At 57.1% G+C, this 12,578-nt stretch overlaps 1 protein-coding gene across 2 annotated transcripts in view; it reads left to right on the top strand.

Moving 5' to 3' along the window:
• Positions 1-9,496, top strand: part of PRKCD (protein kinase C delta) — a 29,011-nt gene extending 19,515 nt beyond the window's left edge. For both annotated transcript variants that reach the window (XM_045807352.2, XM_045807353.2), the window contains 12 exons: positions 963-1,048; positions 1,293-1,422; positions 2,097-2,197; positions 2,829-2,916; positions 3,137-3,234; positions 3,398-3,571; positions 3,774-3,865; positions 4,448-4,510; positions 5,504-5,642; positions 5,808-5,996; positions 6,600-6,728; positions 8,781-9,496. In XM_045807352.2, coding sequence (XP_045663308.1) covers positions 963-1,048; positions 1,293-1,422; positions 2,097-2,197; positions 2,829-2,916; positions 3,137-3,234; positions 3,398-3,571; positions 3,774-3,865; positions 4,448-4,510; positions 5,504-5,642; positions 5,808-5,996; positions 6,600-6,728; positions 8,781-8,939 — 1,448 coding nt within the window. In that variant the 3' untranslated portion in view covers positions 8,940-9,496. The remainder of the gene's footprint in view (positions 1-962; positions 1,049-1,292; positions 1,423-2,096; positions 2,198-2,828; positions 2,917-3,136; positions 3,235-3,397; positions 3,572-3,773; positions 3,866-4,447; positions 4,511-5,503; positions 5,643-5,807; positions 5,997-6,599; positions 6,729-8,780) is intronic.
• Positions 9,497-12,578: the final 3,082 nt, after the last annotated feature.

Raw genomic sequence — 12,578 nt, 5'->3', positions numbered from 1 at the left:
TGTGCTTGGGGGTGTGCATGGGGATTGTACGTAGGAGAGCCCCATCCAGTGGGGGCCCCCGTGGGCTCTGCTCAGCCTCACGGAAGCCGATTCCCTGCGTCTCTTCCCAGTCCCTCCCGTGTGGGAGTATCACCCTGGTAGCCCGGAGCAGGCCTCGGTGTAGGATCTACCCAGAAATCAGCCAGCACCGCCCACCACGGCTCTTTTCCCCCAGACAGGCTATTCGACCTTTTCCAGTACACCCCTGGCTGCGTGTGTCCTTCTGTGGGGATACGTGTGTGTCCGGGTACGCACGTACACACCGTGGGGTGCTTCTGAACACAGGCTCTGGAGCCACGTGGCCTGGGTCCGAATCCCAGCTCTGCCACTTCCTACCTGGAGGGCCTGAGGCAGAATGACTTAACCTGTCTGTGCCTCAGTAAAATAGGAATAGTAACCATTATGAAGATCAAATGGGATGAAATATATAAAGCTGTATTTTAGGTGACAGGCACGTAACAATTCTATACAGAGCCCATTGTCGTTACGCATCAGTATGGATGTCCCAGGGTCTTTGTGTTGGGTGTGTGCGTGTGTATGGACGAGCACGAGAGCAAGCTTCGGACCCGTTTGCTGTCCTGAGCATAGCAGAGGGAGAGGGGGCTTGCCTGTGGTCCTCTTGGCCCTCACTGCTGCCCCCCACACACACACTGCCCTCTAGGCCCCCTCGAGCCTTCCCTCATCTTTGAGGACCTCCAGATTGGCCTGTCCTCCCTGCCCCTACTCTTTCCAGGCCCCTCCTGCCAGGGCGGGCAGGAGAGAAGAAGCAAGCTGTGGGCCCCAGGCCTGTGTGGGGTGAGGGTGTGGGCGGTCAGGGAGAACAGTGGCTTTGTGTAGAGGGCTGCACTGGCCCAGCGGCGCCAGCTCACAGCTCTGCCCCTCCTGCTGCCTTCCCACCCCCTCCTGGCCTGTGCCGTCTCAAGAATGCAACGCTGCCATCCACAAGAAATGCATCGACAAGATCATCGGCCGGTGCACGGGCACCGCGGCCAACAGCCGGGACACCATAGTGAGGCCGGGCCCAGGGTGGGGACCTGGGGGGGCTTGGCCAGCTGGGAGGGATTCGGGTTCTCCCCAGCCTTTCCCCGTGGAGCTCACCCTTCTCCCCATTTTTCCTGGTCTGTCCTTGGACTTCCGGATTGCCCAGTCCCCACTGGAGCCCTTTTGGGCATCTTGCCATGCGTGGGGTTGGGGGAGAGCTAGGGGTTGAGGGAGGAGCTGGCGCTGGCCTGTGACCCCCCTTCCCTCCCCAGTTCCAGAAAGAACGTTTCAACATTGACATGCCGCATCGATTCAAGGTTTACAACTATATGAGCCCCACCTTCTGTGACCACTGCGGCAGCCTGCTCTGGGGGCTGGTGAAGCAGGGCTTAAAATGTGAAGGTACGTGCCCCCCAGCTCTGGGGGCGAGGGCAGGGAGGAGGGCACGCCCCGCCGGTGCCTACCCCCCCAGACCTTGCACACGCCGACTAATGCTGCCTTGGGCCCAGTGCTGGGGGAGGCCTTGGTGGCCCCTCTCCGCTGGCCCGACTGCCTCTCCCATTTACCTGCTGTGCGACCAGGAGACTCCACCCACCCCCCATCCCCCAGCCCAGTGTCCTCGACGGTAGGGGTTAGAGTAGAGCAGGGCCCAGAGAGTCACTGAGGGGCGAGCCGGCAGAAGGTGCTCAGCAAACAGGCCTTGCAGACTCCTGCCCTCCCCCCAGGCTTTAGGGAGGCAGAAACAGGAGACCCCCTAGAGGGAAAGTGACTTATCTAGGTTGTCCTAGACATTCTTTAAATGCTTTAGAATTAGGTCTCATAGCTTCTGCTTTTTCTTTGTCTTCTTTAGATAATGAAACATTTGAAGTGCTCATGATACTTCAGATGGATTTTTTTTCTAAAGACAGGAAACTCAGCAGACCCCACCAAAGCTCTGCTTCCTCCTCCTCTCTCCTCCCCGCCTCCCTGCCCTTGGCTGAGCCTGGGGGAAGGGGGGCAGATCTTCCGGAGCCTGCTGGTGGCCTGTCTGGTCCTGCCCGGGCAGGGACCCTGATGGCCCTTCTCCTTCCCCCCAGACTGTGGCATGAACGTACATCATAAGTGCCAGAAGAAGGTGGCCAACCTCTGCGGCATTAACCAGAAGCTCCTGGCTGAGGCGTTGAACCAAGTGAGCCAGGTGGGCAGGCACTGTGAGGACCCCGACTGGTGGGGGGGGGGGTTATGCCCAGGACCCCACTTCTGGAAGATCCAGTCCAAGAATTAGGCAGCAGAAGATGGTGAGCTTGTTCTCTTAAGAAGTGATTTGAGCAGTTCTTTACTTGGTGAGCCTGGAAGAGCACAAGGTTGGAATGCTTGGGACTAAAAGTCTGTGTGTGTGTGTGTGTGTGTGTGTGTGTGTGTGTGTGTGTGTGTGTGTGTGTTTGCGTGTTTCGGTGTGAGTGGGGCTCAAGGAATGCCATAAAGCTTCAAGGTAAAATTCTAGAATCAGTTACAAGTGAAGGCAACACATATAATCTATTGAGTAAGTGGTTGGGAGGGTGGGACTCCGTGTGGAAAACTTTTGTTTGTAATCAGTGCGTTCCAGACCATCAGGGTGTCCCTGTGCCATAGGACGTGCGGGGTGTGTGTGTGTGTGTGTGTGTGTGCGCGCGCGCGCACTACCTGGAGGTCCTGGGCTCTGCCCCTGCTGGCCTCCATTGGTTCTGAGAGTAGAGTTATGGATGGTGGGGGTCCTCCGTCTGGGCTGGGGGTTCTGATCATGGTATGACTAACTTGTCTGGCTCTCCAACCTCTGTCCCCTCTTCCAGAGACCCTCCCGGAAGTCAGAAACAGAGACTGTTGGAATCTACCAGAATTTTGAGAGGAAGCCAGGAGTCTCTGGAGATATTGTCCCAGGTGAAGCTGGGCCCATTTTCCCCAAGAAAGCCCCCACTCCCTACTAGGACTCGAGATGGGGCCCTGACCTCCCTCCACTGCCAAGACCTGAGAGGAGGCACCATCCCTGGAGAGGGAGCCCCTTCCTCTCTGAGGCCCCCTCACCCCACCCTACCCTTGGCCCCAAGGGAGGGGACTCGGCAGACAGAGACCCAGGCCTAACGCATCATCTCTTGGGCAGACAACGGTACCTACGGCAAGATCTGGGAGGGCAGCACCAGGTGCAACATTGAGAACTTCACCTTCCACAAGGTCCTGGGCAAAGGCAGCTTTGGGAAGGTAAGGGGTCGTTGGGCCCTGGGGCAGCTCAAGGGACCTGGGCCCAGGGGCCCGAGGGCACCTGCATCCCACCCTACCTAGCTTCTTCCTGGTGGGGTGGGGCTGTGGGGCCCTGGCCCTTTGGCCTGGCCTTCCGCTGCTCAGCATCTTGCCTACCCACCAGGTGCTGCTTGCAGAGCTGAAGGGCAAGAAGGAGTTCTTCGCCATCAAGGCCCTCAAGAAGGACGTGGTTCTGATCGATGACGATGTGGAGTGCACCATGGTGGAGAAGCGGGTGCTGGCACTCGCCTGGGAGAATCCCTTTCTCACCCACCTCTTCTGCACATTCCAGACCAAGGTGCCCAGCTCTCCCACTCTTACTGCCTCAGGAGCCACAGCACCCCCGTAGCCCCCCGGGGCAGGGCCACGTCCCTCCCGCCCCCCACCCCGCCATGTCCTCCAGGGCAGAGGTATCCCCTGCTTCCTGCTGGGACTTGCCCCCGGTGGCCCTCAGTAGAGAGCCTTCTACTGTGCCCTGCTGACCCCTCTCCCCACCCCAGGACCACCTGTTCTTCGTGATGGAGTTCCTCAACGGGGGGGACCTGATGTACCACATCCAGGACAAAGGCCGCTTCGAGCTCTACCGTGCCACGTACGTGAGGGCCCTGTGGGGGCTGGAGCCCACTGCTGGTCTGCCCCCTCTTCCTTCTTCCCTCTCCTTGGAGAAGCCAGCCTGGGCTAGAACTGGAGGGGAGACTTGGGGTAGCTGGGGCTGTCCCGAGCACATGGGAAGCCATGGAGGGGGAGTGAGCTCTGGCTGGTGGCACAGCACAGACGTGCAAGGGTCCTGTCCCCTCCCTGAGCCTCAGCCCGGGCAGCCTTGCAGATGGTCGTGCTGCACAACACAGGACCCTGGTGTGTGGCCCCCAGACTGGCAGGTACCCCCCCAGCTGTGTGTGTGTGTGTGCACGTATGTATATCTGTATACATGTGTCCATGCTTATGACAGAGAATTGTCTCATTCTGAGACAAGGAGCTTTTCCTTCATAATTTTCTTCTTAACCTTATTTGCCAGCCCCCTCTCACCTGATACAAGATGTGCTTCATCAGGCCCAGGTTGTCCATGGAGTTATTTGCAGCATTTCCTGACCCTGGGGGCGGGGATGGGGGCCCAGGGAGAAGCAGGAGCTGGTCGTAGAAATCCCAGAACACTTTGTCTCTCTCTGTCATCCAGGTTTTATGCAGCCGAGATAGTCTGTGGACTACAGTTTCTGCACAACAAAGGGATCATTTACAGGTGCGAGGGGGGGTGTGTTGGGGGGCTTTTAGGAGGGAAAGCTCCAACCCCATCATATCCCCCGAAATGCTCTGTGTGAGGCCCAGCCCAGCCATGGCCCCATCTCTGCTCGGAGTCAGGCTTTCGTTGGGTATTTGCCTAAGCCTCCTACTCCATTGCTCGGATTCCTGTGGCCCCTCGGCTGAGGCTGGCCCAGCTCCAGGGACTGCGAACTCATTGCCCATACTTGGCGCCATTGGCGGGAGCACAGAACTGCCCGGGACACTGTCTCCCTTCCTGGGAGCGATCAGTCCTGCTCCCAAGCCCCATCTGAGCAGTCGGTAGGGCCGGGTTCCATCAGTTCTCGCCCAATAAATGACAGTCCCATCCTGCAGTGGGTGAGTGTGGACCCATCAATGAGGCTGATGTGGGACAAGGCCAGAATGTGTTGTCAAGTGGAAATCGGATCCATGGGACAGTGTGTATCGAATGTTAGGGCTCGGGTCTGAGAAGGTGGCAGGGGAAGCCTCATACCGTAGTGTGCTTGCCGGTGCCGAGGACCGCTCCGGGGTGGGCCTGGTTACCGAGGTTAGTAAAGACGGCCTGCTGCTGTGGGCCCTTTTCTGAAAGTACCCCGTGTGCATGAGTGATCTCCTCAAACCACGAACTGTATAAAACAGACATGGTCCCTGCCCTTGTGGAGTCAGACAAACCTGAACCCGGGGCCACGTCCACGGCTGACCAGCTCGGTGACCCTGGGCAAGTGATGTCACCTCTCTGAGCCTCAGTGTGGGCTTTAGGAAGTCAGGGGGTGTGTATCCAACACGTGGAACCCCAGTAGGTGTTTTGCAGGAAACACCTGTTTTTAGCACCTCTTTCTCCTTCTGCTTCCTTTTCTCTTCCTCATTCCCTTGTTCCCTGGGGGAGGTCCTAGGCTTACAGAGTTGGAAATGGAGACATGGGGGCTGGGAGGAGAGGAGGGGAGTTGGTGACTCCCTTCCTGCTCCCTCTCAGGGACCTCAAGCTGGACAACGTGATGCTGGACCAGGATGGCCACATCAAGATTGCTGACTTTGGGATGTGCAAGGAGAACATATTTGGGGAGAAACAGGCTAGCACCTTCTGCGGCACCCCTGACTATATTGCCCCCGAGGTGAGTGGGCAGCCTTCCAGCCACCAGCCCGGTTAGATACCTTGTCTGTCTCAGCAGGGTGGGAGACAGTGGTGTCCCGAGCCACAGCCAGGAGGATGAGGAAGCCTGGCCTGGTCTCTTGCTTGGGGACTCTTCTCAGCTCCGGCCCTCCTTCTCCTGCCTCAGATCCTGCAGGGCCTGAAGTACTCATTCTCCGTGGACTGGTGGTCCTTTGGAGTCCTTCTCTATGAGATGCTCATCGGTCAGTCCCCCTTCCATGGTGACGATGAGGACGAGCTCTTTGAGTCCATCCGTGTGGATACACCACATTATCCCCGCTGGATCACCAAGGAGTCCAAGGACATTCTGGAGAAGGTGGGAGGCTCGGGCAGGCTGGCTGGGGCACGGGCCAGCAGACATGCGGGTCATGGGAAGGCCAGGAGCCCCTCGTCCCCGAAGCGGCAGCCTCACTGATGCTCTGGTCCTAACACACTGTGGGTATTCCTCGCTCTCCACGTTCCTGGGGGCTCCTGAGTCCATCGCACCGAATCAGCCTGGTACAGTGATTTTGAGCTTAGGGTCAGGAGACAGACCTGAAGCTAAACTCTGAGTCTGTCTCCTTATCTGCCAAAGGGACGCTGTGGGAGAACCTGCCTCACAGAGTTTTGGGGAAGGGAACATAAATGTGTGGTGCTCGGGTCTGTCCCAGGCAGATCGCAAACACCCAGTAAACACCACTGCTTTTACTCACGGGCCCGCGGCGGAAAGTCCCGGCAGCCCTGCTGCTCGGCCTGCTGTGTCTGGGGGACCCAGGAGGGCAGCAGGCCAGAGAGGACCCTCTCAGCTCCAGAGGCCCTGGGCTGGGCCACAGGGCTGGGCTAGACCTGCCTGGGCACCCCCTGGGCCCGCTTGGAGCTTGCTGAGGCTCTGGATTTCCTGAGTCCTCGGGTGCTAACCAGGGCCCCTGCTGGGTTGCAGCTGCTTGAAAGGGATACAGCCAAGAGGCTGGGAGTGAACGGGAACATCAAAATCCACCCCTTCTTCAAGACCATCAACTGGACTCTGCTGGAGAAACGGGCCGTGGAGCCGCCCTTCAAGCCCAAAGTGGTACGTGCTCCCACTCCCATGGGGGCCGCCCGCTTACTGTTGGCCTCCACTGCCTTCCGGGCCCTGCCTCTCTTGCTTCATCTGCACGCTTTCCTCATCTCCATTCTTCCAGCAAGCCTGCTTCCCTGGCCGCCCGGCACCTTCTGTCTCTGCCTCTACCTTTGTGTTCTCACCACGACCCCCACCTCGGTCAGGCAGTCAGTCAGTGAACAAAGAGTGGGAACTGTGGATCTAGGTGCCCTTCAGTAGACCTTCTTTAATGCCCCTGTATGCAGGGACTATGCTTTGGGAGTCAGAGGTAAGGCCTTCCTCCCTCCCTCCCTCCACCCAATCCATTTTCCAATAAATCTTGGAAGTGTTGTGTGCCTGTTGGGTACAGAGCTCTGTGCTCGCTGCCCGGCAGCACGGGAGGCCCAGAAGCAGAGGAGCTCAGCTCCTTGGAGAGATAAGAAGCTTGCACACTGATGATTGTTTATGATATAGGACAGCAGTGCAAGAGCTGTCACGAGACCACACATGATCAGTTGTCACTGGGGGAGTCCGTCAGCAGGAGCCCAGATGCAAAGAACAGAGTGGGTCTGAGAAGTGGGATATGGGCAGGGTGGGGAGGGCAGCCGGGAGGCACTCCGGTCAGAGGAGGGATGTGCCCACAAAGGCCTGGAATCTACAGAGGCTCCTAGGAGCGAGCAGGAGAGCAGGGGCAGGTTGGGGCCAGAATTCTTAGATAAGGACTTGGACTCTGTGGCCCTTCTCTGACCTGCAGCTCTTCCCTGGGGCTTTCTCTCTGTCAGGACACCTGGAGAGCTTCCTCTGCTCCAGCGAGCTCAAACTTGGGGCCCTCCTGGGCCGGGCACCTCATTACCAGGCCAAGCTGGCTGGAGGAAAATCACACAGCCTGCTCTCAGTCTCTTGCTTTCGATAGAAAGAGGGGTAGATTTCTTTCTCTGCACCAAATAGCACAGGGCAGGTGTGTGGGTCCATGGGAAATGGTCAGGGGCTTCTGGCGAGCTGTCCAAGGGGGCTTGCACACCAGGAGTGCGCATGCCGGAAGCGGGCCCAAGGCTGCCAGTTTTCAAAAGAAGCCAGAAATCTGGATTTTTATGTCAAATTGCCCAATTTTAAAATAACTAGCTCAAATCCCATTAAAACCCAGTGCCAGTCAAAATGATTGTACCTGCCTGCTGAGTTTGGCCTGAAGGCCACAGGCCTGAGATCCCTTCTCTTCCCATTTCATTGTATCTTCAGAGGCAGAGAGTTGGTACTTTTCCTGGAACAGTCTGATGGTACATATTTTAGGCTTTGCAGGCCAGACGGTCTCAACAAAGCAGCCATAGAAAATATGTTGACAAATGGGTATAGTTTTGTATGAATAAAACTTTATTTATGGACACTGAAATTTGGGTTTCATTTCATGTTTACATGACATGAAATATTAATCTCCTTTTTGATTTTTTTTTCCTGAGCATTGAAAATGTGAAAGCTGTTCTTACAGCTCTCAGGACCTGTAAAAACGGGCGGGGTTTACTCATGGGCTGTCGTTCGCTTGAGCCCCATTCAGGATGATGCCCACCTCTCCTTAGCCAGGCCCAGGGCTCCTTGCTGGCTTCCTTCATCCCCTTGGACAAACAGCATCCACTGTCCAGCTGGGCTCCTCTCAGGCTGTTGGGAAAGACGCCCTTTTCTGCTCTCTCTCTCTTGTAGAATTCAAGTTAGTTAACTTATAGTGTGTTATCAGTTTCAGAGGTAGAGGTCAGTGATTTATCTGTCGCATGTAACACCCAGGGCTCATCACATCACATGGCCTCCTTAACGCCCATCATCCAGTTACCCCATCCCCCCACCCACCTCCCATCCAGCGGTCCTCAGTTTGTTCCCTGGAGTTAAGAGTCTCGTACGGTTTGCCTCTCTTTCTGTACTTAATAAGGCCAGCTCTGGCCTGGCCCAGCACCACGGGGATTCTAAGGTGTGTGGGAGGCAGTCTTGGGAACTTGGGGACCTTTGGAGGGCCCGCCCCTTGGGTCCTGCTCACCTGCTGCTGCCCTCTGCCCGCAGAAGTCCCCTGGAGACTACAGCAACTTCGACCAGGAGTTCCTGAACGAGAAGGCACGCCTCTCCTACACTGACAAGAACCTCATCGACTCCATGGACCAAACGGCATTCGCTGGCTTCTCCTTCGTGAACCCCAAATTTGAGAGATTCCTGGAAAAGTGAGGTTTCCAGACATGCCCCCCAACCCACCCCAGCCAGGGAGCCTGGGTCAGCCAGCATGGCCTGACCACACAGCCTGGGCAGAGCAGGCTGGGCGGCGTCCCCCTTCATCGGCCCCCCACGATAAGCAACAGTGTGATTGTCTGGTTTCTGCTGCTGCCGCCCCGTGGTCCCCAAGAGGGGCCTCAGCTCCTGTCTGGCTGGGCTCTTATGGTACTTCTGTGAACCGTGTGTGAATTTGCTTTTCCTCTGCCATCAGAGGGAAATTGTAAATCCTGTGTTTCATTACTTGAATGTAGTTATCTATTGAAAAAATATATTATATATATATATACACACACACACATATATATATATAATAGGCTGTATATATTGCTCAGTAGAGAAGAAACGTATAGGGGACTGGTGATGTGTTGATTTTTTAAAAAAATATATATATACATATACACACACACACACACATATATATATAGGAACAAAAAAACAAAACAGGAGCACAAACTGTTTGAACCACCAGGTTCTTTTATCTGTGTGTCTAAATAAACACCGAATGGTACTGACCTGGCTGTCAGGACACGTTTGTCCCAGGAAGCTAGTGGCCGCTGCTCCCGCCTCTGGCAGCTCTGTCCTGGAAGCTAAGTGGGCTATTAGCCACAGACACAGACCCCTGGGTTTTCATGCAAATGTGTTTGTATTTATGGGTTTTCTGTAGCTCCGAGGCCCTGGGCTTAAAGCAGAAGGCTTTCCTGGGTGGCCGAAGGGATCCCTGAATGTGTCTGTGGGGGACTGATGGGAGGAGGTGGGACCAGCTGCAGACAGGGTGTCAGGAGAGTGAGGGCCAGTGTGGGAGAGCAGAGAGCCATGAGCAGAGGCTTAGAGGCTGGCCCACACTGGGGAGGAGGACAGAGAAGAGAAAGGAAATAGAGCTCAGGCCTCAGGCCTACCTGGATTCAAATCCCAGAGTAGCCAGAAGATGTGGGCATGTCAATCATTTCACGCCTCAGCTTCCTCATCTGTAAAATGGGGACAAGGCAAGGTGATGCTAGATGGAACTCCACATCTCATTGCTATGTATCCCTGTCCCCGCCACAGAAGAGTGTGTTAGAGTTCTAGAATCTACTCAAGAGTCCTTGCCTACCTGGGGCGGGGGAGGGGAGCAGGGTGGGAGAAGAAGGATGAGAAAATGCTGAGTGGCTATGTCGAGGTTGAGGGCCATGCTCCGGTGTATCCGTGGTGCAGTGAGGACAGTGGCTCCAAGAGACAGAGGTGGCAGCCAGTGACCCCTCAGCCTGGGCAGCTCTCCCTCCCACCACCTCAGTGTCTCCCACTCCCTGGCTTCCCCTTTCTTCCTCTCAGCCTCTCTCCCTACTCTTCCCTGTCTCTGTTCCCCTGCTCTCTGGGGCACAGGCCTGAGGCAGGGCCTGCCCTCCAGCCCCTCTGGTCCAGCCCCTGGCCCTCCAGTCCTAGCGGTGGGCAGAGTGCCCCAGCGCCTAATTGGCTGGCCCTGACAGCCAGGCAGCTGACTTCCAGCAAGTTCATTTTTCTGGGCTGAGGTACAAGTTTCCAAGGCTGGAGAGAGGTGGGACGAGGTGGGGCTGGTGCTGGCCAGGGGAGGGGGCTGTGGGGATGGGTGGAGCAAACTCCGTAGAGAGACTGAGGTCCCCCTCCCCTTTCCATCCACCAGCCATCACCTCCAGGAAACAGTCGTTGAACCCCCGCTCTGCTGTAGGGCAGCGAAAAGGCCGGAAGTGAGGCTTGGTCCCTTGGGCTCACAGTCAGGTGGGGGAGCCAGCATGGCATGGGCAGACCTCTGCTGCAGCACACACAGGCCCCAAGAACTCCCCTGGGGCTGTTCAGAGTGTGTTTAGAACAAAAAAAATGGCTGGTGTTTGAATTCCAAGGCTCTCCCCATTGTCCCTCAGCTCTGGGGCAGACACTTGCACAGAGAACCCCAGCTTCCTCCTGTGTGGAGAGGGGTAAGTGGTTTGTCAGCCAGAGGCAGTGGAGGATGGCGGGAAGAAGCCTGGATGAGTTCCACTCTGCCATCCTTCACTGGGACTCAGTTCCCTCCTCTAGAAAATGGGACCATCCTGCTGCTTGGAGGAGCTCCTGGCTCTGGGGAGCCCCCGAAGGACTGATGCTGGTGCCAGGCAAAGCCTAAGAAAGCTCTGGGCCTGGGCCTGTGGGGCCCACCTCAGGCAGTCAGGGACGGGGAAGCAGCTGCCGGGATGCCGCCCAGCTGCCTGGGAGGCTGGAGGCTGTGTGTCTCCGGCCTGTTCTCAGAGCTGAGGTGGTGCCAGGCCTGACCTGGCGGCCTCAGGAAATGCCTCCCGTGGCTGGGCCCCAAGCCACATTTTCACTGGAATCTGGGGGTCCTCTAGAAGCAGGCAGGCTCCTCCCTTCCACCTACCAGGCAGGTGTGCCAACAGAGCAGAGCCGTCGGCCCCCACGGCAAGGGTCAGATGGAGCGCTGTGCCCCGCTGCGCGCCAGGCCCCGCGCTCAGTGCTTGGCAGGGTAACACGGATGCAGGAGGGCTGAGGGGCGGGAGCACGGGCTCTGCTGTCAGATGGCTCTGGGTTCAAATCCTGCGTGGCCCTAGTTGGTGACCTCAGTGAGTGACAACCTCCCAGAGCTTCAGCTGCCTTTTCTGTCCAATGGGGATAACATGCTGCTGCGTGAGGGTGAGGCTGAGGTCTGTAAGTGTACCCCACGGACTCAGGACACACAGAGACGCTTCATAATCAGCAGCCACGGTGACTCCATCCCTCAACGGGATGAAATGTGCCCAGGACAGAGGGCCTGCCAGCCAGGCCTCTCACCGGACTATGGGGGGCTGCTTGGCAGTTCAGATGAAAACCTACGAGGCACCTGCCCCGTGTCCCAGCCATCCCCCTTCTTAGGCAGAGCTAGGCAGAGGAACCTCACCCACAGGCCCCAGGCAGCTGGCCCAGCATGCCTGCCATTGCATGGATTCATTGGGAAGTAAGCAGAAAGCCCAGCGGTTGGGGAGCTGGGTGACTACCAGCAAGGCCGAGGGACCAAAACGAGCAAGTTAGAAAGGTTCAGAGTGATTCCGCCCTGTAGTTCCACGTGCCGGCTTAAGAAGGCACCCAAAAGTCTGGGAGCACAGGGTGGAGTTACAGAGAGGGGTGAATGAGTGAATGACCCCACAAGTCCCTTTAAGGCAGTAGCTCTCAAATTGTGTGTGCTGTGCCTACTGATGAGACATGGCCGTGCCGAGTTCCAAGCAGCGGGTCTCAGTGCTGGCAGCGTGTTGGAACCCCATGCCCAGGCTGCCTCTGGTCTAATAAAATGGTGATCTTCGGAGGAGGACCGGGCATCAGTATTTCCAAAGCTCCCCGGAGGGTCCAAGCTGCGCTGGGATCAGGAGCCAGTTGGGAGAGAGCCAGGAATCTTCATTTTGCCCAGTCAGCCAAGTGAAGTCAGGAAATGCTGTTCTGAGCAGGTCACACCCTGGAAGGCGAGGTCACCAGCCTGGACCTCGTGGACACCTGCACCCAGACGTCCCTGGGTAGAAGGCCCCCGCACTGGCTGGGGCACAGCGCCCTCTGGTGGTCATCTGGCTGGCGAGCGCTGCTGCTGGCTCAGGCCAGGGAGGACCTGCTTTGAACCATATACCG

Source organism: Ursus americanus, chromosome 14 (genome assembly GCF_024610735.1).
Source record: "Ursus americanus isolate L20-20 chromosome 14, mUrsAme1.1.p, whole genome shotgun sequence".
Taxonomy (NCBI): domain Eukaryota; kingdom Metazoa; phylum Chordata; class Mammalia; order Carnivora; family Ursidae; genus Ursus; species Ursus americanus.
Note: the sequence above shows the minus strand (reverse complement) of the source record. Positions and strands in the feature narration are given on the sequence as shown.